Source organism: Hetaerina americana, unplaced genomic scaffold (genome assembly GCF_022747635.1).
Source record: "Hetaerina americana unplaced genomic scaffold, ioHetAmer1.1.p SCAF_7, whole genome shotgun sequence".
Taxonomy (NCBI): Eukaryota; Metazoa; Arthropoda; class Insecta; order Odonata; family Calopterygidae; genus Hetaerina; species Hetaerina americana.
Window position 1 is genome coordinate 50,958,231 of NW_027287316.1, and position 26,469 is coordinate 50,984,699.

A 26,469-nucleotide genomic window follows, 5' to 3' on the forward strand; every position below is an offset into this window, starting at 1 on the left:
TAGTCATTGTTTTCCCATCAATTTTGTTCCAATCATGACTTACAGGGATCTAAGAAGTGAGATGACTACATTTCTATATGTTTTAGTAATATTTTTCTTTATTCACAAGTCATTTTATCTTATATTTAGATTTTACAGAAATGATGAGGTCCTTGGGATACCAACGGCTAATATCGTTTGACAGTTTTCGTAAGCCGAATTTTCCTCTCGTCGCTGAAATATTGGTGTGGTTGATTAAAAGATTCGATCCTGAAAGTCTTTTGGAAAAGGACATAAACTCAGAAGCGCAGAGGGTCGCGTTTATTCGTGCAGCAGCTGAATTTTTGGTACTTGCCCACATTAAAATATTTTCATGAAACTTCATTGTGTAATATAAGATATCATAATATATAAACTCTAAAATTCAATACGTGCACGGTGATACTTCTTGCACGCATCTAATGTAAATGAGACTAGAATTTTAAATAGCTAATTCAGTGACATTTTTCATTGGGTCCTTTCAGGCCGTGAAAGCCCGCGTTAAACTCAATACCAAGTGGTTGTATCAAGCTGATAACTATGCAGTGAAAGAATTATTAAAACCAACATTAGTGTTGTACAATGCACAAAAGAACAACATTAATATAGTGAAGCCTCCGAAGGAAAAGGATGCTAGTTATACACATGCTGTGCAATTTGAAGCGAAGGTAATTATTTCATATTTGTTACCACTGGTGAATACAGCTGCAATTACAATGGACATGATTTTTATTTCAGATCAATGACGTAAAGAAAGCTAAAGATCTTTCTTCGAAAATTACGTCCCATGGAGCGGCCCTTTATGAATTGTTGGGCCTGGAACCAAAGCTAAAAGTAAGTCTGTCACTGGCTGCAATATTGAATATAAATCTGATTTGCGCGGGACGTTGTTCATGGCTTCAAAATATCAATCTCAATTTGAGATTATGTAGAAATCATAAATTTTAGGAATATAAAGCTGATGCCTATTTACTCGGATTGTAGTTCTTTAATGTACCCATGCAATGTTTAGCCAATGGAGAAGGTACCCCACTTCTAATTGGGAAAAGGAAAACCCCCAGAAAGAAGGAACTACGGAGTTAAAAATATTACAAAGTGCTGAATGATATTTTCCTGTAGTAGTAAATATGAGATGTAATAGCCCAGTTAGTAGAGCGTTATGCTTCTGACCTGAGGGCATGTGTTCGATTCTGGGAGATGCTACTCGGCTCTTGCAGTATCACCCAAGCAGAGTGATTATACAATCCATGGATCTTCTTGGGAAGCCATAGGCTGCACAATGACAGGAATTTCCCTCCCTAACCTGGTGTGTGAATTTCACGCCCCGTTGCCCTTAGTATTAGGTGATCCCTACACTGACATAACGAGCCAACTTTTGTATTGATTATTGTAGTATGGTAATTTATCCCTCGCAGAGTGCAAAGTACCTAAGATTTGGAAAACCGCGCAAATAACGCCTATTTTTAAAAGTGGTGACAGGGAGGATCCCAGTAATTACAGACCTATATCTCTCACTTCTATCTGTTGCAAAATCTTAGAGCACATAATTGTCAGTTCAATAATGAGACACCTTGACAATATTAACTTTTTAAGTCACAATCAACATGGATTCAGGAAAACCCGCTCCTGCGAGACTCAATTAGGATTATTTACACATGATTTACTTTTATCGGGTGAGAGAGGTAGGCAAGTGGATGCCATCTTCTTAGATTTTCAAAAGGCATTTGATAAGGTCCCACATGGTAAACTCATTCATAAATTAAAGGTCGCGGGTATAAACAAGGGCGCCATAAGTTGGGTTAAAGATTTTCTTTCAGAGCGGGAACAGAGGGTAGTCCTTGATGGCGCTAGTTCCGACAGCGTTCGAGTCACGTCGGGGGTACCTCAGGGAAGTGTGATCGGGCCGTTGCTTTTCTTGATTTTTGTTAACGATTTGAACCGCGAAGTGAAAAGTAAAATTAGGATGTTCGCGGATGACACGGTGGTCTATCGGGAGATATCTGGGGATGAGGATCGTTTTATTCTAGAGAAGGATTTAGATTGCATTACTAAATGGTGTTCTAACTGGGGATTGACTCTAAATTATAATAAATGTTCGGTGGTAAATTTCTTTAAAAGATCAACGGGATTTGCTTACAAATTAGCTGGAGGTGACCTAGCAGTAGTTGATACGGTAAAATACCTAGGTGTCACATTCACAAAAGACTTAACTTGGGGGACTCACATACGTAAAGTCTGCGGTCAAGCATATAAAAAATTGGGATTCATTAGACGCATTGTCGGCAAAAGTGACTCGAAGGTCAAGGAACGTTGTTACCACGCTCTTGTAAGGCCTCATTTAGAATACGCATGCAGCGTGTGGGATCCGAGTGAAAAAGGTCTCATTCGGGAAATTGAGAAGGTTCAACGCCGGGCAGCACGTTTTGTAAAAAATTCCTACGATAAAACGCAAAGCGTCACCGAAATGCTCATGGATTTGGGGTGGGAATCATTGGCTGAGAGACGATTCAATGCAAGATTGAAATTATTAAATAAATTTAGATCCGCATGTTTCAGCACCGAGGTCTCGCAAATTATTCGTACTCCTACATACATTGGTCGCTTGGATCATGCATATAAAATTTGGGAAATAGATGCCAGAACTAGCCGACTCAAGGACTCCTTCTTCCCATGGACAATACGGGATAGCAACTGCAGGGTTATGGATAGCAAAAATTCCACTTGCCACCCTCAGCGTCTAAAAAATAATTAGTTGTATTTAAATGCATGCTCTTCCACTAACCTTATGTGTTTTGCTATAATAACCCATTCTTTCCGAATGACCTCATTCGTGTTCTGTTCATCTGTTTTTAAGTCTCCCTTTCAATCCCTCGTCCCTCTCCGCGGGGGCAAATTCCTGCTACCTGCAACGTTGGGTCGCATTCCCTGCCTTTTACAGACTCTTTGGGGGTAGAGTGTTTCGTGGTGCATTTTCATGTGGTGTTTCAAAATATTGCTTGTTGTGTCCTGGCTTCCGTGTTGTAGGATGGCTTTCGTGCTGCATAATGGGGTGCAGTTTTTTTTTTATAGTTGTTTTGCGGTATATGTGTTTGCATGAGTATTGGATGGAGGGATTTTTGCATGAGTGTGTGCGCTGCTGTGGGTGTGGTTTTCCGTGTTGTTTTTTTGCATTTGGTGTTTTTCCTTTTTGCGGTTGGTGACCTAACACCCCCCGCCACACACCCTTGCGGCGGCTTGCGGGGTATTATGTAGATGTAGATGTAATTGGAAAAACAAAATGTCCCTAGTAACTTCTTAAGGGTAAAGTATATGAGTTGAGAAATTAACTTACTGTTACTCAGGTTACTCGGGTATCTCCCTTGAAAACAAACTGAAACTCCCTTCTAACATTGCGTTACTATTTCACTGAAACTGCCTTGAAATTGAAGCAAAGGAGTTAGGAGTTGAGCTGTGGTTTCAAAGTAGATGCAGTAGAAAAACAGTAAAACAAAACTGACTTGCAAGTGAAGTTTCATCAGCTGGCAATATTAACGGGTCTGCACTACCCTATTGTCAAAATATGAACCTATAGTCAACGGAAGCTCTATCGAGTGTACCCTGCCATTAAACTAATACCCCCTGCTTACTAGGCTGGTTCTTCCCTGTCATTTCTACTGAATCGTTACTACTGCTATAGTAAGCATTGGAAATGTACAGCAATCAAGTTTTTCACAGATTAATTTCTTTAAGCATATGCTCAAAAAGAAATCAAATGATTAAGTGTGCTTTCAACAAAATTACTTTTAACTCTACACAGCAATTCATGCCAACATATAGAAAAGGTTTTACATTATTTAGAATTCAGATTAAAAACCTTATTTGGGATTATCACCTCAATCCTATATATAATAGCTAAGTAAATCCTTTGCTTGTATGTCAAATGGTTTGATACTCTAATTATGTGTTTAATTCAAACTAAATGTGGTTAATTAAAAAGATAATTATGTCTGAGTTGTATGTAATTCGAAATAAATGCATTGGAGCCAGAATTGTAGTTAAAACCATTTCAGGACTCCATAAACTTTGATTATCATGTTATTTATTGGACTTTTCAGAGCCTTTTCTGTTATCTCTTGTGAGGATGTACACCCAGAATCTAGATTCCATACTAACCATTCACCTGTATGTAGGTTTCAACACTTTTGCATTCTTATTAATTTCTTAAGGAACTTCGCATACCAGGAGCAACCAGGTCACCTGACACAACTGATGCTGAAAAAGCATTGAGGGAAGCATTGAAATCCATGAAAACTGAAATAACCCGAGTGGAGGAGATGACAAAGGAGGCATTAATAACATCAGCATCACTAGAGTCAAAGGTAGAAAGAAAGAAGCAAGACCTTGAGCGTGGACGGAAGCGTCTTGATGCATTGAAAAAAGTTAGGTGAGATCTCTTTTTGATGTTACTCGGTAGCTTTGGCTATTAAGTTTAATATTTGCAATAGTAAAATAAAAGGTAAAAAAGTGAGCGATTACCCTAATTTATGGGACATTATAAACACTTACCCTCTCCATGGACTATAACCTTAATGTGGTGGAAGGATATGTATGTTTTGATGAACCCTTGAGCTATACTGGTAGCAAAAATGACAATTACTCGTAGGAACACACATGTCTGATAGGTGAACGAATTGGAACCAGAGCATGGTTGCCCGTGCATTGTGTAGGCCTCTGTGAAGTTACTGCAAAGGTAGCAGATCTCAGTGGTTTGGTCATTTAAGTGATGATGTCATGTTGAAGACATGGTTGAGCAAGGCAATGTAAAAACACTTCAATTATTCCTCCAATATAAGTCTGATTGGAAAGTATTAATGAATCCTGAAATTACAGATGTCATTTCTCTGAGCATGTAAAAGTTTATGCCCAGCTCAGATATGTTTTATTTATTATTCAGGTAATCTACCAGTTAAGGTAGGTTTTTGGATGGACCAATAATAGACCACTGGGCTACCAACTGAAGGACCCAGGTTCAATTCTGGGTGATGTCTATGAGCAAACCCAGCTTAAACCAAGAGATGTGATTTTTTCAGGCACCAGGTCTTCCTGGGCAAACATAGGAGGCACAGGGGAAGGCACTGGCCCCCCTACCCTGATTTGTGAATTTCACTTGCCATTGTGTTAAAGTATTGGGTGAACTCCAGACTCACCAATCAAATCAACCTTTAAGTTAACCATGGTTTATTTTTGCTATTACTGCTCCTGGGTTGATCTAACTTAATAAATGGAATGCCAGACTATAAAACCATTTTTCCTGAATATGCCCTTCTGCAAATGGGTATCCATTTTATATGCCTTCAAATGCAGTCCTCTGCGTTGCTAGTGGTTTTAGGTAATATTTTTACATCTGATGTCTTTAAAAGGCCTGCATTCCTGGAGGAATTTCAAAAGCTCGAGGGAGAGTTACAGTCATTGTATGCTGAGTACCTGTATCGCCACCGCAGCCTAGCATATCTCCTTCAACAAGAGGAAGAATCAGCTGCTGCGGAGACTGAGCACCTGGAGCAAACTAGGGTATTGTGGAATGATATTTGCATCCAAAATAGATAGTATCCGATTTATTAGCCGAGATTATTGATGAATACCCTTTTAAGTGGCAGGTAAATGCATACATTCAGTGAAGGAACTATATCTTAGCTGTTTGGAGACCTTGATTTCCTGTACAAAATTTTGTGTTTTCATAATCATAGGATTAAATCGAAAAGCATTCCCTGGACTATAAAAAAGTCATATCTTTTTCAAATCAGTCAAAAAATGCCATGAAATAATATTCTTTTGGTAGGTTTTGAGATTGAGCTAAGTATGATTATTTAGCAGTTGGTTTTGTGTTCTGAAATTAAGGATGCAAACAGATTTTATTTGATGTTTCAAGTACATCATTATATTCAGAGGTGATAATCTGTCTGAGGAAATTTAATTTGAGAGATTCATTTTCTGACTAATGGGAATAAAGTGGGATCATGATACTACGCCCTGTCCTAATATTAGTAATGTAAACTTCTATGAAAATGTAGCATTGCAAAATAAATAGCAATGAGTACTCCTGATTTTTGGAATGTAAGTGGAATCATCTGCATCAATTTCTTGTAAAAAGGACCAACAATAGATGGAGAGTATTATGAGTCGTTATTACCCTGATAGAGCTAGGAAATCAAGGAGCTGGAATCCTCATTTGCCAAAGAAAAGATTCTCTTCCATCAAGACAATCCACGGGTGCCCACTTGCATAGTTTGAATGGGGAAAATTATGGAATAAAATTTTGAACATCAAAATATCCACCATTATTGATCTATGGTTCATTATGGTTCTATCATGGTTCTATCATATTGACTAATGCCTGAATATTTCATAGAACTAAATGTAAGCCATGGCTAACTGATGAGATCCGTTATTACTCAACTATCCTTAAAAAACTTGCTATCTCCAGTAAAAGTTCAAACAATCATGAACAAAGGTTACTCTATAAGGAATTTCAAAAGTATTACCGTAAACTGATTTCTACCACGAAAAGAACCTATAATGATAATAAGTTACTTAATTCCAATAACAAGTCCAAAACTGCATGGGAAATAATTAATGACTGTAGAGGTAAGAAAAATCCACAACTCACTCTCCCAAAACTTTGTAACCCTGAAAATAACACTGCCATTAGCTATTCATCTCTAGCTAATAAATTTAACAAATACTACGTATCAGCTCCTTGCCTAACTACTTCTCCAGCCAATGTGCTTTTAGCAAATGCACCATCGTCAATGTTTGCCAAGCCCTGTTCTGAAACCAATCTAAAAACTATTGTCTCCTCACTCAGAAACAAATCCAGTACTGGCCCAGATGAAATTCCTGGTAAAGTTGTTCATCATTGTTTTGAAGCCATAAAAGCACCCCTTTTATTTTTAATTAATGAATCTTTGATACAAGGGATTTTCCCATCCCAATTAAAAGAATCAAAAGTAGTGCCTATTTATAAAAACCATGGCTGTGTAAATGATTTGAATAACTACAGACCAATAGCCGTCCAAAATACATTTGCTAAAATATTCGAAAAAGCCATGTATATGCAAATAGCATCTTATCTCGAAAAAAACTTCCTACTTTCTAATTCTCAGCATGGATTTAGATCGGAAAGGTCTACCACAACTGCCATATGTCAGGCAATCGACAGCATACTTAATTCATTAGATGCTAAACGCAAAACTCTTGGAATGTTTTTTGACTTGTCAAAGGCTTTTGATAATGTAAACCACAATAGACTACTAATTAAACTCAATAGAATAGGAATTAGAGGAAGTCCTTTAAACTGGTTGAAGTCCTTTATTCATAATCGCACTCAAAAAGTAGTGTTATCAGTTGATGGGTCAAAATATTCATCCGAAGCATACCAAGTTAACAAAGGTGTTCCACAAGGCTCAACCCTTGGGCCACTCCTCTTTCTGATTTACATCAATGACCTACCTAACTGCTTACCAAATAATGATGGAATAATACCAGTGTTGTACGCTGACGACACTAATATAATAATATCAACACGAACATATCCCAGCCTTGTGGAAAAAGCTAAGTCTGTCACACTTGCTATAAACAAGTGGTGTACAGACAACCTTCTAGACTTAAATGTAAATAAAAGTAAAATAGTAAACTTTACACACAATAAGAACATATCAGATGATCTGCTGGTAAAAATCAATGACCTATCAATTGAGCGTGTGACAGAATGCAAATTTCTAGGTATTTCTCTATGTGCAAATATTTCTTGGGATACTCATGTAAAAGCCCTCCAACACAAGCTCAGTTCAACTTGCTACTTATTAAGACACCTGTATGAAACTACAAGTAAAACTGTACTACTCAATTTGTACTATGGGGAAATTTACTCAAATATAACCTACAGTATAATATTATGGGGATCAGCTGCTATTTCTCAAACCATCTTTAAAATGCAAAAGAAAGCTATTAGAATCATCGCCAGGAAACCTTACAATGCTCCATCAAGGCCTATTTTCCATGAATTAAATTTGCTACCACTCCCATGCATCTACATTATGTTTTTAATTCTATATATAAAAAATAACATCGGCAACTATTCTCTAACTCTGCCTATCATCATCATTACACCAGAGGCAGGAATGACTTCCATTATGGGAATATAAGAACTAAAGCATTGAAATTAGGACCCAATGAAATGGGCATCAGATTATTTAACAAACTACCCAAAAGTATCAAGGATACACAGGGAACTGCCGTATTCAGGCATAAACTAAAAAGATATCTACAACGCAATATGTTTTACTCGGTTGATGAATATCTCAACAATATTCCCGACCAGTAAGTTCATACTTTTAGTTTCTAGCAATGGTAATGGTCTGATTCATGTTTGTGATCAATGATTTTTCTGAATTTGATATTGTATGTGCATGTTACAGCCGATGTTCATGGGTTTGTACCAAACACTTATGTAACTATGAGCATCTATTCTTTTATGTATCTTAACTGAGCCTGTGTCTTTGCTCCTCATTGACGTGCCTTATATCATGTACATACTTCACCCACCTGGTATTTTTGTATTGTGATCTCTGGGCAAATAAAAGGTAATAATAATAATCTCTCTTCACTTCTATGTGTGGTTTTATTTGTTTCTTGTCTTAACCAGGGTCTTTGAATTTTTCCTTGTTTACTTTTTCTTGCATAACGGTAATTGATTTATGCCTAAAAATCTGTTGTTTCTGAAATCTAATGTATCTTGTGGGTGTTCTATCTACCTGCTCTTGTTTTCACAATTTTCCATTTTCTTCCTCGTTACATTATATGCTATCTAGGCAGTTAAGCTTACATTTATTTCATTTCAGGTGGCCACTCGAAAATTGATTGAGCAAATGCAGAAAGATAGTCAAGGATGGGACCCACTGTCACTTGACACTGTTGGTAATGAAGATGATGATGTAAGTGAGATGAAGATGGAAAACAAAGTAAGGAGTGGAGTGAAAGGAAGTTCCCGAAAGAGCCGAATGAGCACTGGAAGAGGTAATTATTATTTTTAATTTTAGTAATCAATTCAATGTTTAATCTTAAATGTCAGAAAATATCACCATGACTAAACTTTGGACTTTTCAAATTGCATTTCAGTAATGTTTTAAGCAAATGACATTTATAACTTTTTCAAAATTTTAACTCTGGGATGATAATTACATTGTGATCTAAATTATGTAATTTAACCTTTTCTAGTCTCTAATTCTAAATGGTTACTAAATTCATGGATGATACACTGTGCTATATTTCAGACAAAAAAGCAAATATGTACTTCACAAACGATTGACTGCAACGCTTATGCATGTGGCTTTTAATTTCTAGTATTGATTATGATTAACAAATTGATTATTTTACAATCAAATTGTAAAATTTCATGAATTTTACTGTAGATAATTCTAGCCGAGGTTTTTTTTTGTTTTGCCGTTGCATGTAATTTGACTACTATGTGTACTACTATGCTGTTAAAATGTACAATTTGTGCAATTTTTTCCCTTTTCAATCTTTGAAAGAGTGTACCTGTTATTTTGCTTTTTCTTCCTTTTTTTCCATTACCATTTGGCACCCTGGAATCAAAAATAAATATCTATCACTATATACAACCATTATAATTTTTCATAGCTGTTGCTTAAATATGGACCAAGAAAAACAGTGGACTATGTGCCCATTAATTCTATTATAACAGGAGTGTTAGCAAACTACCGTATTTTCCCATCGATAATGGGCACGTTATCTATGCAAAAATCAGAGTAGGGGGGCCAGTTTCTTTCCCTGTGCCGGTTATGGTTTCACTTTAGCTTGGGTGGAGCTGCAGGTTCCCAGAGTGCCTTGCCCGGGAATCGAACCCGGGACCCTCCGATCAGCAGTCCAACGCTCTACCCACTGGACCACCACAATGTACAGTTGGGAGTTGATATGGCTGATTTTTATCAACCTGCCACCGGATGTAAAATGATGAGTTGTAGTCATGGAAAATAGGAGAATACGGGACTAATCAAACCCTTCTGAGGTGTACAGCGAAGATTCTGTTGGCTGTTTTAGAGTTTCCTACCGGCATTACAGGGTGCGCCTGTCTGCAATTTGAAGAATACTTTTTTCCCTGATCAGCAACTTTTATCCCTGAAATCCACCTAAGTTTAAAACTTTATTCCCATAGCACATGATACAACAATATCACTGCATATGATAATTATATGGCCAATTGAGGAAATTTGTTATTAATATTTAGTAAAATTTAACCATGTTATATTATTTTTGGCAGAATGGAATGGGAATTTTGTTATTTTTTGGTAAATTTAAGGAAATAGCATTTAGAATGAAGGCAAAAATTGCTCAAACTAAGATTTATGGATGAAGATAGCTACCTATAAGGTGTTCGACAGAATTCTGTGCCAGTAAGCTTGTCATCAGTTTTTATAGTCCCAATGAAAATGACTAAACTCTAAGTTTACTAACTTTTTCATGTGCATCCATATTAAAATCTAATTTCTTTAAGACCTTGTGGTATGAATGGTGTTTGTAGAGGCAAAGGGATATGAATAGGCCATATTAATACTTCATTAAATAGTATCAAATACTCTTGGTCCAAAGTTTCCTATCAGTCTGTAGTACGTACCAAAAGCTATGTATAATTCAAATGCTAGTCATAAAATACAAGGTAAATAGGATGTATACAACTGATAAGAGTGAAACTATAAATGCAAAGAGAGCTCTGCATGCTCTTTTTTAATAGCTTGGAATTAATTTAAACACATGGCTACAAAATAATATTATTTTGCAAACTTTACATCAACTGTACAAATCATGCTTAAGGTATTATCTTCAATCTTTTCACAAGATTTAGTGGTACCAGAAATGGCAGCGGACAACTCCAAAGTTACCGAATAACCCCATAGAAATTAATAATATGTAGCCAGAAGTTCAGCCATCTATTATTAACCTCTGTTTGTTATTTTGAAGAAATCTCTGATTCGAGTAAATGTATTGATTTATTTTTATTTGTTTCATACATTTTCAGTTTGTAACTTGTTGGTAACCCAGGGAATACTGTCAAAATTTCTTCCAAATTAAATCCATTAATTCACTTGTCTCCTTGCTTATGATTATGGAATCCATTCGAGATATTCTAATTAATTAGGGAGGCTTTTGGATTGTTCTGAATGCCTATCTACTATGTATTGTGAGTACTTAATCTTGTATACTCTTCATTATTTCCTTCTTCATTTCTTCGTAGCTTCTACCTGTTGTCATTCTGTCTAAAAAGCCTATTCTTTACCTTCTTCATCCCCACTTGCCCAACATTCTTACTTCTATCATGACCTTCAACAGCCCATTATCTTGCAATATTTTCCTTCATCTACTTTCTCTGCCTTTTTCATTACCCTCAGCAACTTCCTCTCTTCACCCACTGTATTAAAAATCTGTTGCAGTTGTTTTAATCTCTGTCCAACTTATTTTATCCACTCTCAGCTACAACCATATCTCAAAAATCTCCAATGTATGATTATCCTCTCGCCTCAAAGACCAGGTTTCATATCTATAAAGTGCTAAGCTCTATAAAAAAATGTGTTGTTATAAAAATAATTGTTAAAGTTTTTAATACGGTTTTATTTTAATCTTTCATTAGTGTACCTGTCATAATTTCTTGCAAATGCCTCTTTTGCTAATGAAATTCTTCTCCTAGTGTCCCATCTACCATACCCCTTTTATGATAAAATACTACCTAATTACAGGTACTGCTTCGCATGCTCTATTTTATTCCCTTCTAAGTTAAAATTTAGCTTAGCTTTCCTATTTCTCGAGGCTCTCATTACTTTCATTTTCTTGTAGTTAATCTTGAACCCATACCTCTTGAATACCTGTTAAACACATAATCTTACATACTTAAAACTATAAATGGAATTCCTTGGCTGTCTGACTTACTTTTACTTGATTGTTTATGCAATCTATTAATCTAATGGCACTTCTTCCTTTATTTCTCCCATTAAGCCTTCAAGATTCCATTTTGATACTTTCCTATCCCTCCTAATCTTTTTGAATTGTATTTCAAGGCAACTAAATTATGATCCTCATCAGAATATTTACATAGGAAGATTTGAATGTTTTGGATGCTGTTTCTAAATGTGTTGAACCATGGTATAATGTTTTCTCTGTTTCTCCTGGTCATTTCTGTGAAGGTATTTGAACGATGTCTTAGTTTTTATCAAACCCCTTTTTCTGCCAAACTCAACTGCTTTCTCTCCACAATCTTTACTAATTGCTAAAAATTACTCTCCTACTTTTCTCCCATCCCTCCCTTTGTCTATGATTGTATTCCATTTCCCAATTCCTATTAATTAGGTGCTTCCTTCCCAGTATGTTCCCTATTATTTCTTCTAATTGATGGTACAAGCTGTCTACTTCTTCCTCCTGGTGACTACTTGTTGGCATGTAAACCTGAATTACCACTATTTTGGTCATTTATGCTTCTATCCATGTCAATAATATTCTATCCCACAGCTGCTCTTAATTCAGTACCCTTCTCCTCAATTTCACATTAAGTATTATGGCCATTCCACATTGACTCTCCTTCCCCCTATAAATTACTCTGAAGCTTTCAATTCAATAATCCCTTCTCTATTATCATCTCATGTCACACTTGTACATCTATGTGTCCTTTCTCCATTTTTCTCTTATTATCTAGCTTCCCTCCCCAATCATTGTCCTAAAATTCCATGCCTCAATTCCAACCAATGCAGTCTCATTCTGAGTGTTTTTTTCCACTGCTTTCAGCTTGGTCAATTGTAGTGTATCATGAGTGAAAATTTTCCACTCCCATGAGATTTGTTTCCCCTAAATACATGCTGATTGCCATATCCCAAGAGGAATGCCTACAGGTCTGTCCTGAAATTACATAAGAAAATTTTCAACATTTTACTCTCCTCATCCATCCCCTGGAAGGATCCGCAAGTAACATTCTCTTCTCTTTCCCTTTTCAGTAACCTGGAATAGAGTCCTATGTATCTTAAAAGATTGCTCAAAAATATTTTAACAGACTGATAATTTTTTAAATATCAAGACAACATTTTCATTTATGAGTATTTGTTATCGTTGGTCATAAATAGTTGAAAAAATTATTTTTTCATAAGTAGTAGCTGAAATAATGCAGTAATGAACCTTATGTAAGATTATACTGAAACCTTCTCCCCCTAAAATCCTTATGTAATTAACCTACCATTGCTTACAGTATGAGCTATTGAAATAAGTCAGAAATTTTTAGGATTTAATTAATATTCTGACTTAAAAATAGGAGCGATATAATCTGTATTCCAATCTTAGGTAACTATGCCTTCTGAAATAGACCTACTATGCATGTCTTTGAGGAGCGTCCAAAGACTGAATAGCCATTTTGATTCTAAAGGACTGTACTTTGAATTTACTACTAATTCAAAAAAATTCAAGGAAAAAATTAAAGTTGATTATTTAACAAATGATGCACATATTTAGTAAAAGTGGTAGATTCCCTCTGCACACTTCTGCCTACTATCCCCCCTCACCCCATTGATTCAGCCACTCCTGTTTCTGAGAATGTCAATTCTTTAATTAAGCGTGGAGAAATATAATAATATGAACTGCATTCATCCTAGAGCTACGGATTGAGTGTACATATTTACCTAAATAAGATAGCTTTGATAGTTCCATATGTAATCTAATCAATTTACATCAATAGAAGATATCATAAATACCCATAGTCCCCTTTCATGAGATGATTTTCTTGAAATTGGGCTTATGTTTGCTTGGATAAATATTGATTTTAGGATAAGGGAAAGAATATATTCACACCAAATAATACCCTTTTGTTTTTAGAATGATATAACTAACCGGATGTCAGATCATCTTCATCTGTGAGAGTGTAAGAAAATATGTTTTATTAAAAATATGTAATAAAATAATTTTTCAATAATTATATTTGCTTGCCTTTATTGATCTGTTTTCTTTGCAATTTGCAAAGGTTACCCAATCTATGTTTTCATCTTGTTCCTGAGGCAGGGGTTTTAGTTGATATTTTTGCCGGAAAAGAAAACACTTAATTATTTCTTATATATTTTGTTATACACGACCTAGGTTTTGACCTACAAAGTCATCATCGGGTAAATTACGGAGGACGCACTGCTTAATATAGTACACAAAGAAGAGGAGAGGGGAGGTGTTTGTGAAGTGGGAGGAGGGGAAAGAGAAGGGCAACTGGTGGGTGTGTGAGGGGGAGGGGGAGAAGGCAGGCCAGAGAAGGCACCAGGGGGAGAGAGGGGCTGTGGAAAAAAGGGAGGTCCAGGAAGAAGGAAGGGGGAATGGGAGGAATACGTTTGGTCATTAACTAACATACCCTTATGATGACTGTTCTTGGAAATTTCCAACTGTTCCAAGGCATCTAATCTTCAACCTTCTTTCTCTAAATGTAGAATTTTAGGGACAAATACACTGGAGGGTTATTGCCCATAAGGTGCTGGGCAAATTTGGAAGAAAGATTTCCGTTTTTAAAACAGGTGTAGTGTTCTTTCACACGATAACTGAATTTCCTCCCAGTTTGTCCAATGGAAAAGGCAGAGCACTAACAACAAAATTCATAAACTCCACTCTTTTCCATGATGGGAATTTGGTCTTTGCAGTTAGATAAAAGGTTCCCTAAGTTGGTATTATTATAGAGGGCTGGTTTAATATTGTTTTCTTACTAAGGATCTGGTCACTTTACGGGATAAATTCCCTTGAAGGAGAATTCTTTTCAATTTCAAAATTTCTTTCTTGGGGATTGATTTGACTGCTATTTTTTCTAATTTTTTGCGTTACAATTTGTTCCCTAATTGGGAGTGGATATATATATATATATATATATATATATATATATATATATATATATATATATATATATATATATATATATATATATATATATATATATATATATATATATATATATATATATATATATATATGTATTTTTTTTTTTTAAGGTAATCTACCGGTTAAGGTAGGTTTTTCGATGGACACAACTACCAAACAAATATTTTGTGACTACTAACAAAACACAACCCTAAATTCTACTCTACACCAGGTCCCTCTTCATCTCTGAGTACTTTCTTCCGCCCTTCATCCCGTCCAACATCCCTATCCTGTTCCTTCCCTTTCCTCTTTTGCCCAACATTCTACCCTCTATCACAGTCTTCAACATCCCACTGCCGGTCAACACCCCCTTCATCCACTTTTCCTGCCTCCATAGGATTGCTCCCAACAAACCCCTCTCTTCGCCCACCATACCAAGTACTTCCTCATTTGTTTTCTTCTCTGTCCATTTCACCTTCTCCATTCTTCTCCACACCCACATTTCAAAAGCCTCCAGTCTACGTCTATCCTCCTGCTTCAATGACCACGTTTCCGCGCCGTACATAGCTACGCTCCATATCAAAGTTTTTACGAGTCTTTTCTTAACATCCTTACACAAAGTCCCCGTCATCAACTCCCTCCTCCTCGTGAAAGCCTCTTTGCCTAGCGCAATTCTTCTCCTTACGTCCCTACTACTTTGACCGTGTTGGTCCAAAACACTAGCGAGATACGTAAACTGTTCTACCTGCTCTAGTTTCTGCCCTCCTATTTTAATGTTAAGCTTGCCCTTTTTCTTTCTAGAAAATCGCATAACCTTTGTTTTATTAATGTTGATTCTCATCCCATACCTGTCGCACTGAATTTCCAATTCACTCAGCAATGCTTGCAGCCCCTTGGCTGACTGACAAACTAAAGCTTGGTCATCAGCAAACCTAACTGATTTTACGAATTCCCCGCCCACTTTCATTCCTACCTCCAGTTCTTCCCATGCCTCTTTGATCATTTCCTCTGCATACAGGTTGAACAGCAACGGTGATAATGGGCCACCCTGCCTTACACCTCTTCCTAACACCGCCCAACTGGACTCCCCGTTCCCCACGCGCACATGAGCAGTCTGAGACATGTACAGGTTGCGGATTAGCCTCCTTTCCCTCCAATCTATTCCTATTTTCTGCAATATACTCATTAGTTTTTCCCAATTCACTCTATCAAACGCTTTTTCGAAATCTACGAAACAGGCAAATACCTCCTGGTTGTGTTCTATATTCCTCTCGATTAATAATCTCATTACTGCAATGGCATCACGCGTACCTCTCCCCTTCCTAAACCCAAACTGATCATCCCCTAAGTAATCATTTGCCCTACTCTCTACCCTTTTGTTTATGATCCTGAGAACAACTTTAGCTGCGTGGGATATCAAACTAATTGTCCTATAGTCCTCACATGACGTGGCCTTTACCTTTTTCGGAATCGGAACTAAAACTGCTCTCACAAAGTCTTCCGGCCAGATTCCCTCCTCATAAATGCTACGGATCAGCCCATATAGCCTCTTCCTCCCACATTTTCCTAAGCATTTTAAAAGTTCCACGGGAATGTTATCTACCCCCACGGCCTTATTTAGTTTCATCTCCCTTAATGCCCTTTCTATCTCATTGTCTAGTATGCCTGGACCTAAGCTGTCTTCCTCTACGTCGTTTTCTTTTTTAATGTCTAACTGTGTTGGTCTGAGTTCTTTACTATACAGTTCTTCTATATACTCCTTCCATCTCTCTTGGATCTTTCCTGCGTCAACTATTACCTTACCCGCCTTATCTCTAACTATTAGCATAGCTCTTCCTTTCTTACTTCCCGATAACGATTTAACTTTGCTGTACAGCGCACCGATTTCACCCTTCCTCTGGAGACTTTCCATATCCTCGCACTGCGTCTTCCACCATGCGTCTTTTGCCTTATTTGTTGCCCGCCTCAATTTATTGTTCAATTCTTTGTACTTCATTTTGCCTAATTCGGTATTTATATTCTTCCATTTTCGCCGCTCATCCATCTTTGTAATCATCTCATCCGTGATCCATGGTTTCCTAGTCCTTTTAGCGTTAACGGTTTCAATAGTGTCTTTTGCGGCTTTAGACAACCCTTTTTTGATCATTTCCCATTTTTCTTCGATAGTAATAAGCCCTTTACCATCCTCCATGATTTTCTCTACCGCCTGTTTGTATTCCTTCCTTTTCAACCCATTTAATGCTTCTACATTCCATTTTCTAACTCGCCGCCCCTGCCTTATCTTTTTGAAACGTACGCTACATTTCATTACAACTAAATTGTGGTCTGAGTCCGCATCCGCTCCCGGAAAGCTGTGGGAATTTATCACACTATTCCTAAACCTGTGTCTAACCAGGATATAATCTAGCTGATATCTTCCTGAGTCACCTGGCATTTTCCATGTATTCCTGCGTCTTTTGTGGTGTCTAAACCAAGTGTTGGTGATGACTAACCCCTGTCTCCTGCAGAACTCAACTGCTTTCTCCCCGCGGTCATTCCTCGTGCCTAAACCGTAGTCGCCCACCTCATCACCATTTCTTCCTTCGCCTACCGTCGCATTCCAATCCCCCATCACCATCAAATGTTTCCCTGCAGGAACACACGCGATCATGTCCTCTAACTGATCGTATATCTTATCGACCTCTTCTTCCTTATGGTTGCTCGGTGGCATGTATACCTGAATAATAACTAAGTTCGTCGGTTCTGCTTTTATCTCCACTAGTAGTATTCTATCCGTTACCTGCTCTATGTTGACTACGCTTCTTCCTACCTCTTCATTTAATACTATGGCAACCCCTCGTTGGCTCTCGTCCCCACCGCTGTGTATTATTCTATACTTATCACTCCAGTAATCCCCGCTATCTTTCCATCTCACCTCGCATAGACCTAAAATATCTATATTTCCCCTTTCCATCTCTCACTTAACATTCTCCAATTTCCCTGTCCTCATCATTGTCCTAACATTCCACGTTCCTATTCTAACTAATTTTGTCTTTTTCTCCTGCATCTTCTGTCCTGCTGCTGCTGGTTTTCCCTTGCAAGGGTTTCGTGGGATGACGACCGTGGAAGCCTTGCCTCCCCCGCTGCCGGGCACGACACACGGCCGATTGGGCCGAGCCCCGCGGTTGCCAGGACTCAAATTATCTCTATTGTCCATCATATTTTTCTAGGGAATGATAATTGAGGTGGTTTCCCGTTGCCTTCCTCAATAGTGTTTTTAACGTGACACCATCACTTACTGGCCGCCCCACTGGGGTCAGACGCCATTGCAGCCGCCTCACTGAGGAACAGACGCTGCGTGGACTACCTTTCGTCTGGCTCCTAACCTTCGACCTATCTGGCATGGGTGACCCTACCAGGAGCAATAATTATTACTCCCGCCAGCACAGCTCTAGGGGTCATCGGAACGCACAAGCCCTTCCACCACGTCAAGGTTGTAGTCCGGGGAGGGGATATGTATATATATATGTATACATATATATATATATATGTATATGTATATATATATATGTATATATATATATATATATATATATATATATATATATATATATATATATGGGAGTGGATATATATATATATATATATATATATATATATGGGAGTGGATATATATATATATGTATATATCTTCGAAATGGAACGCTCTTCGGCGACACACAAATATATAAAAACACAGATGTAGATTTTTAGAATATAGAGACACAAAGAAAGGACACTCACAATTTGTTATTTTACGTTTCGACAGCACGGCTGTCGTCTTCAGAATGGCGTTCTCGGGGAAGAGCGGAGAGGATGTGCGGGGGAGAGGTGGGGGAAGGAGAGGTAAAGGGACCAATAGGAAATGAACAAGGGGGTGAGAGGGATATGTAGGCAGCCAATTGATGCATTCAGTGGGCTTGGTTCAGCCCGGGCGGTTTGAATGATTGGGCCACCCAGATATGCGCCATCTCGCGGGTTCTCACCTCTATTATACTCGCAGATTTGGGAAGGATTTCAATCACCGAAACAGAGAAGCAGTCGTCAAAAGATTGGTTGTGGGAAGCGGTGTGAGTATGGATGGGATAATTAAGAAAGGTGGGAGATTTTGTGGAATATCGGTGGTTATTCATGCGGAGGGAAAGTGCGGTCGTGCATTCGCCCACGTAGAAGGCAGGGCAGAAGTTACAGGAGAGGCGATATATAATATTTTTTGAGGTACAGGTGGCGAGTGGTTGTGAGTTGGTACTGAGTGAGGGGGAGGGTCTTAAAAGATGACAGCATTTGCAGCGTGGGCGGTTGCATGGTGCGGATAGGGGCGGGGGAGAGACGGGGGTGCTTGAAGTTGGATTTGTGGACTTAAAGATGTCTCGCAGGTTTGACGGGCCATTAAACGAAACAGAGGGACAGTGTGGGTATAAAAGTGATGTGGACTGAGTGTTATTGATCTCAAACCAGCAACCCAATACACTCCCCTCCCCAAACCAAACCGCCCAAAATGCCCTAATCTTATCACCACTTTCTTCCCCGGAACACACAAAATTAAACATCTAATCCGTGACCTCTTCCCAATTATCAAATATCAATTGTATATTTATATATGATATATACATATATGTATATATATATACATACATACATACATATATATATATATATCTATCTATATATATATATATATATATATATATATATATATATATATGTATATATATGTGTATATATATATATATATATATATATATATATATATATATATGTATATATATGTGTATATATATATATATATATATATATATATATATATATATATATGTATATATATATATATATATATATGTATATATATATGTGTATATATATATATATATATATATATATATATATATATATATATATATATGTATATATATATATATATATATATATATATATATATATATATATATATATATATATATATATATATATATATATATATATAACGATTGTCCAGAAAAACTCATACGAGCGGCACAATAATGGGCTGACACAACATAACACAAATAGAAAAGAATAGACACATATAAAAGAACACTTACACGGTAAATTGTTCGAGCTTTCGGCCCTCTCAGGGGCCTTCTTCAAGAGAGACTGAAAATATGCTATGGATCAGGAGAGGGGAAAGAGTTATGGGCGTGGAGGGGAGGTGTGGAGGGGAGGTGTAGAGGGAATGCTGGGAGGGAAATTAAATATGGCGGTTAAGGGTGGGAATTTTAAAGGAACGGAAGGATAGAATGTAGGCGGATTCACGAGTTCTCACCTCTATGTTGGTAGCTGAATCAGGTAGGGATTCTAGGATGCTGAGGGAAAAACACTGGTCGAATGAAAGGTTGTGGGAATTGGCGTGTGAAGGGATAGGAAGAGATGAGAGTGAGGCAGAATTACAGGAGTACCGGTGATTATTCATTCGGATGGATAAGGGGGTAATGCATTCACCTATGTAGAAGGAAGTGCAGTGTTTGCATGATAAAAGATAAATAATATTTTTTGAGAGGCAATTAGCGTGGGAACGAGGTGGGGGGGCTATGAGGGGATGTAGGGAGAGGGGAGTAGGCATAATAAGAGGACAGGTTTTACATCGGGGGCGGTTGCAAGTTGGGGAAATATTGGGAAATTTGTCACGGGGGGGCGCCAAAGGGTTGGTGGATCTCAGAAGGTTTTTGAGATTGGCGGGTCGTCTGTATGCGATAGATGGGCATTGGGGTAGTAAGGATGAGGTCGCGTCATTGTCATGTAAAATTGGAAACAGTTCTTTAAGGAGGGTTTTCAGTCTGTGTGATCCGGGGTAATAGGTGGTGCAAAGGTTGAGTCCTGCGTCAGATGTGGGCTTGTTATTGTGTGGTGTGTGTGGTCGGGTGGAACGGTGGATTTTATTTCGTAGCAACTTTTCTGGGTAACCGCGTTTGAGGAGTGCAAGGTGTAGATTGGCAAGGTATATATATATATATAACACTTTTTGAAAGTCTCACGGACGTGAATAATAATGTATAACACTTAGCACTAGTGGACACAGACAAAAACACAGAAACACACAAAAAAAGAGACTCACTATTTTTCGAATTTTCGGTGGTCGTTGCCACCTTTATCAAGGAAGAGAGGGACAGAACCTGTATATGTATATATATATACATATATACACACACATATATATATATATCCACTCCCATATATATATAGTAATATCTAAAAAATTAATGGACTCATTGAATTTGAACTCGATTATTTGTTGTTAAAGTAATATCTAAAAAATTAATGAACTCATTGAATTCTTTCTCCATAGAGAACCTAATGTTTTTGTCCAAGGAATTAAGACTTATCAAGAAGCTATCGAGTTATCTTTGCGAACCTGCCCATGCACAAAATATATCGTGTACGTAACGATGCCAACAGGCTGTTTTTCTCCAAGTTGTTTGAAGGTGAGAACAGAACATTTTCCACCTGGTCCTTACAGATGTCCGCTAGTGTAGGAGATACAGGGGATCCCATGGGTTTTATCCATGGTATATCCCATAGGTTTTATCCATTTTTTATTGCTTTGATAACTGAAATGGTAACCTTTGACTCTGTGGAATGTACATGCAATGCCACTTTGATGCTGCACAAAACGCTCTCGCTTTATTTTATCCCCGAGATTTTTACTATTCCTTACAAATTTGAAGAATTTTCAATTTGAGAATTTAATAAACCTTCATTTTTTCACTCCTGATTTTACCAGACTTCACACATACCTTCAGATATGTTACAGAAAATTAAGACTACATATTGTAGGTTAAATAAATGGAACATTTGACTGCGGTAGTTAAATTAAAATTGGTGTTCATCATCATCAGTACTTCAATCTCAAGATTCGTTTACTGTCTTCCCATATTCTTTATTCGGTGTTTATTGCCTAAACCCTTTGATAGCTTCTCTGTTTGACATCCTTCTGAATTTGTCCTATGCACTTGTCGCTTGGTCTTTCTTGCAGGATCTTAAATTCAGTTATGTGTTTGACCAATCCATTGTCTCTCAAGGTGTGTCCAATCCATCTAGTTCTTCTTTGCCATTGAGTTCATCATATGATCCCTTCCCCTTCTGCTCTTCTATATACTTTGTCATGCCTCACTCTGTCTTTTCATTTAATCTTCAGCATTCTTCTCCACTATCTCATTTCAAAGACTTCTATTCTTTGCTATTAAACTTTTCCATGTCTCAGGTCTATAGAGAGCCATGCTTCATACAAGGGTTTTGAAATGGAAACCTAAGGTAATAGAAGGAGGCAAAGATCTTGAAAGATTGGATAGAAAGATGAAATTGGCGGCTTTAAGATGTCACATAGTGAACAATAGCCCTCTTTTGCAGTTAAATAGACTATAGGAGAGAGGAAATGAGTCCCAAAGAGTGATGCCTTGTTTAATATGGGAGTAGATGAGGACATTAAAGCATTAGTAGTGCACCTTTCATCACTGTTTTCTTCTAGGAGGAAACATGCAGAGCTTAATTTACCTGAAAGGCAGTTTATTTGGGTCTCCCATATGAAATTTGATTCAAAATGGTGGTCAAGAAATGTTGTGTTTGTGGCAAATTCTATATTCTGGCTATCTGCTGTTATTTAGGGGCTGGGTTCCAATGGGTGAAGAGAAAAATGTATTCCCTGGGATTTTTCATCCTTCATTTTCAGACTAATTTCTTTGCACCTGTTTTTTGCCAGATGCAATGCTGAGACACTCTTGAAATTTATCCTTTGATGGAATTTGTAAAAACTAATATATTGATATTGACAACATATAATATTGGTCTGATTCTATTTACTTTCATTCAAGATCCTTGAGGCACTCCTTTGGATTTAGGCTTGTCTTTGAAAATCCATTCAAAACCACTATCTGTTTAATCAGGGCATCTTCATGATCATTTACATATTATTAAATCCACAGCCTGAGTGCCCCTCTTTTTCCATAGCACTACAATTTATCTCTGACATGCAATGCCCTGTTGAGTCAAAGACTTTGGTTAGATCCAAGAAAATGTCCATTATCTCTTTATTATCAAGAGAGGTCAAGATGGAGTTAATGGCCTCGCTAGAGGCAAAAATGGTGTACCCAATTTGAATGAACCCAAGTTGATGGGATGGCAAATTATTTTTACTTAAGTGATGTATAAATCTATTGAATACTATTTTAGCGAACACTAATTACATTGTAATAGGTTGGTATATATTAGGGTTATTCTTGCTTCCGTTATTTTTATAAGTATGGGCGACTTTAGAAATCTTACCAGGTTTCGGGGAAATATATTGGGAGAGAGATTCATTGGTTAAAAAAAGCAGGTATTTGATGAAAGTATGGAGTATTTTGAAGAGAAAGGTCTTGGGAATCTGAAAGCCATATATCCAGAAATAGGATAAGAATACAAGGAAATTGAAAAAGGAGCATGGATGTACAGTTGCAATATCATTGTAAAATGTACTATCATAATATTGTTCATGCTTGGTAATTTCAACCTGTTCAAAAAGTCAACCAGTGTCACACTAATGCAAATTAGGTAGGATAAATTCAGAGGAATGGCAGTGGTTAAGTATAGGTTTTGCAAAGATCAACCTGTCATGTTTTTAGAAGATATAAATGTTCTGACACTCAGATTAAAAATTTTTCTCCAGCCGGACCGATATTAAATGAAATGAATTCAGGGGTCTTACATTTAATTAAATTCAAATTGTTTAAAAAATTTAGACATCTCAACTTAATTATTAGTGTATCAATTGTTAAAGGGCTACAAAACTCACTTTAAAACCATCATTAGGGATGGATATACAAAGTTGAAATGAGTTTTTCTGAGAGAAGGCAATAATATCACTTATTTAGAAGTCCTGGAAAGGGTCAATAAAAGTTGAGTACAGGTGAAGATTACAATTTTCTAGCAATATTAAGACATTTTATTAATAAGTTCTAATCTATGGTTTTTATGGGAGGTGACATGTATGTATTTTTGATAATTTTTTGAGTATTCTTTAAAAAATGTTGCCTTATATATAGAGTTAGGTGGTGCTGCAAATTGTGAAATGCCACATTTATGTGGGAGCAGTGGGATTTAGAGTCATTGGGAATTAGAATAAGATTTTTTTCAATAGCAGGTGTTTTATTGTTTTAAAATGGAAAAAATAACTCAAAGAAGTTGATCTTGGTGAAGTCCAGCTGTAATCATAAATGAAATCAGGGGGTAGAAGGAATAAAATGGGTTAAAAATTATTTAAGTTTTCATTCACTTCCTGTTAATAGGCAAATGACTCTATTTACATAATGAGCTTAGTACCACATGTACTTAAGAAGTGAGTTTAGGTGATTGAAACGTTGTTCCTCTAAATTATCTTTAATAATTTTTGCCAAAATAGGCAAGAGAGATGCATAACAGAGTTTCAGGTGTAACACGGTGGAAGTCATAATGAATAACTGATCAAAGTACTTTTCCACTTGATAAAATTTTTATTTAACGGCCGGGTTTCGATGTATTACATCATCATCAGGTGTAATACATCATCATCTGATGATAATGTAATACATCGAAACCTGGTCGTAAAATAAAAATTTTATCAAGTGGAAAAGTGCTTTGATCAGTTATTCATTATTTTCGACTTCCACCACATCACGCCTGAAGCTACTCAATTTTTGATGGGAGTCCTTTGTGATGAAAGAAGACACTTGGCTTTTCCACATAATATAGTATTAATACAATCTACGTTTCATTGCGGCATAACAGCTTCAGACACACTCCTCTCTTCCCCAGTATGGTATATGTGTTGTACAATAACTGTAATTTTCTAAAAAATTTAACACTGTAAGGAAACCTAGGTCGTATTGGAACTATTTTATGTGGAAGAGCCATCAAGAGAGATGCAATTAATCATTTATTAATATATCATGTGATTGGTAATAAAAGGAGCTGTTGTAATTATTTGTGTAGTGTAATGGTTGATAAGCTGCTCGAATTCATTGATAATCTATGCTAAACACTTCAATTCAACTTGTCAATAGAGGGAGCCAAAGCATCCACAACTGGGACTGAGGTACAAATGTCACATAAAATTATATATGCTTCCATTTGGGGAGATGAGTGTAGTCGAAGATAATTTTTTGTCAAATATAACTTGCTTCTACAGTTACCTTGCCTACCATTAATTTTATTAGTAAAAATAGTATGTATTGTAAGGCATTTGTATTCAAGAATCTATCAAACAAGTGCACAATGGTAGGTGTGAACATATTTGTCATTCATATTTTGTATGCCATTAGAAACTGCATTATAATTTCGAACTGCTACACAGTCTGGAGTTAGGATTTCTACATACGTCGTCTGAACCAGCCATAAGGACATAAGCAATCAATTGACACTTCTAAATTGTCAGTGAAGAGAAAGTAAATTGTCTATTAACTGTGTTTTGTGGTTCTTTTGCTAGATGTCTTAAGGCTCATTTCATTTCCATTCAACCACCTTTATTATTGAGCCTGAAAACATTTGGGCTAGTAATAGCGTGTCACATTGGTAATATTTTCCCTCGCCACATTTACTATTGAGCCTGAACACATTTGGGTTGGTATACCGTGTCACAAAGATAGTCCCATGTCCAAGTTTAGCGGATGTCAATTCGGAACACAAAAGCACGATTGCCTCTAGGTTCATCACGATAAAGGCATCGGTAATTTGTAAGTTACGGTCTCAGGACATTTTATGGCGGCCTTTTTTTCGACTCAATGCAGTTACGTTAACTGCATGACTGCCCACCAATATTAATTAGCCGAACGGGTGATATATTAGCTAATAGTCTTTAATGGTTTTTATGATTCCTGTATTACTTTAAAAAAAGCATGTAACTGTTGATTGAAGCACGTAGCTTTAGCAAATGCACAGTCATCACAACTGCGAGCCGAAATGGAGCACATATTTCACCTAATATCTTGTTATTGCACGATTCGCATCCAAGAAAATGTTTTGAAATTGCTGTCATTATTACTCTCTAGAGAACTAACATTTTTCATAATGGTAGGTGCCAGTCGATCGTCTAAAATTTCTGGAAGCAGGAATTTTGGATTAACGGGGGAAAAAATAGAAGATGATGACGAAGAAATCTTAGACGTAGAAGAGGACGACAGAAGTGAAAGTGCTCTAGAATCGTATTCGTCGGAGCTCCATCTTGATGGGGGTGGCGATATATCTGATTTAGATTCAATTGGGGATGATGACCTAGAAGAGGAATTGATTTCGCTAACTAAAACGCAGCAACAGCATACGAAAATAAGATCGAGTGCCAATGATGATGAGTTTTAAACAATGACCTAGCTTATAAAAGTATAAGTCCGTCAACCTATACATTTCGATTGTTTATATGCATGGATTGTTATTATGTTCCTCAATAACCGATTATGCTTTGTCATCAATGGTTGTAGATGGCAGCATCTGAAATAATTGTAAAATAAACATCGTTAAAGAATTAACGCAAATTTTGTT

The 26,469-nt window shown here is 37.0% G+C and overlaps 1 protein-coding gene across 1 annotated transcript; it reads left to right on the forward strand.

The window, feature by feature from the left end:
• Positions 1-26,365, forward strand: Cluap1 (clusterin associated protein 1). Its single transcript, XM_071595205.1, has 8 exons — positions 1-56; positions 130-326; positions 504-686; positions 757-852; positions 4,224-4,441; positions 5,418-5,568; positions 8,898-9,072; positions 26,009-26,365. The coding sequence occupies exons 1-8, from the start codon at positions 35-37 to the stop codon at positions 26,287-26,289; spliced, it is 1,323 nt and encodes a 440-aa protein (XP_071451306.1). The 5' UTR covers positions 1-34; the 3' UTR covers positions 26,290-26,365.
• Positions 26,366-26,469: the final 104 nt, after the last annotated feature.

Bases quoted from the DNA above. Each gene is read 5' to 3' on its own strand.
- Cluap1 (XM_071595205.1), top strand. From the start codon at position 35: ATGACTTACAGGGATCTAAGAA. The intron at 4,442-5,417 runs GTGAGATCTCTT...TGTCTTTAAAAG, and splicing joins GATGCATTGAAAAAAGTTAG to GCCTGCATTCCTGGAGGAAT. The intron at 9,073-26,008 runs GTAATTATTATT...TCATAATGGTAG, and splicing joins CCGAATGAGCACTGGAAGAG to GTGCCAGTCGATCGTCTAAA.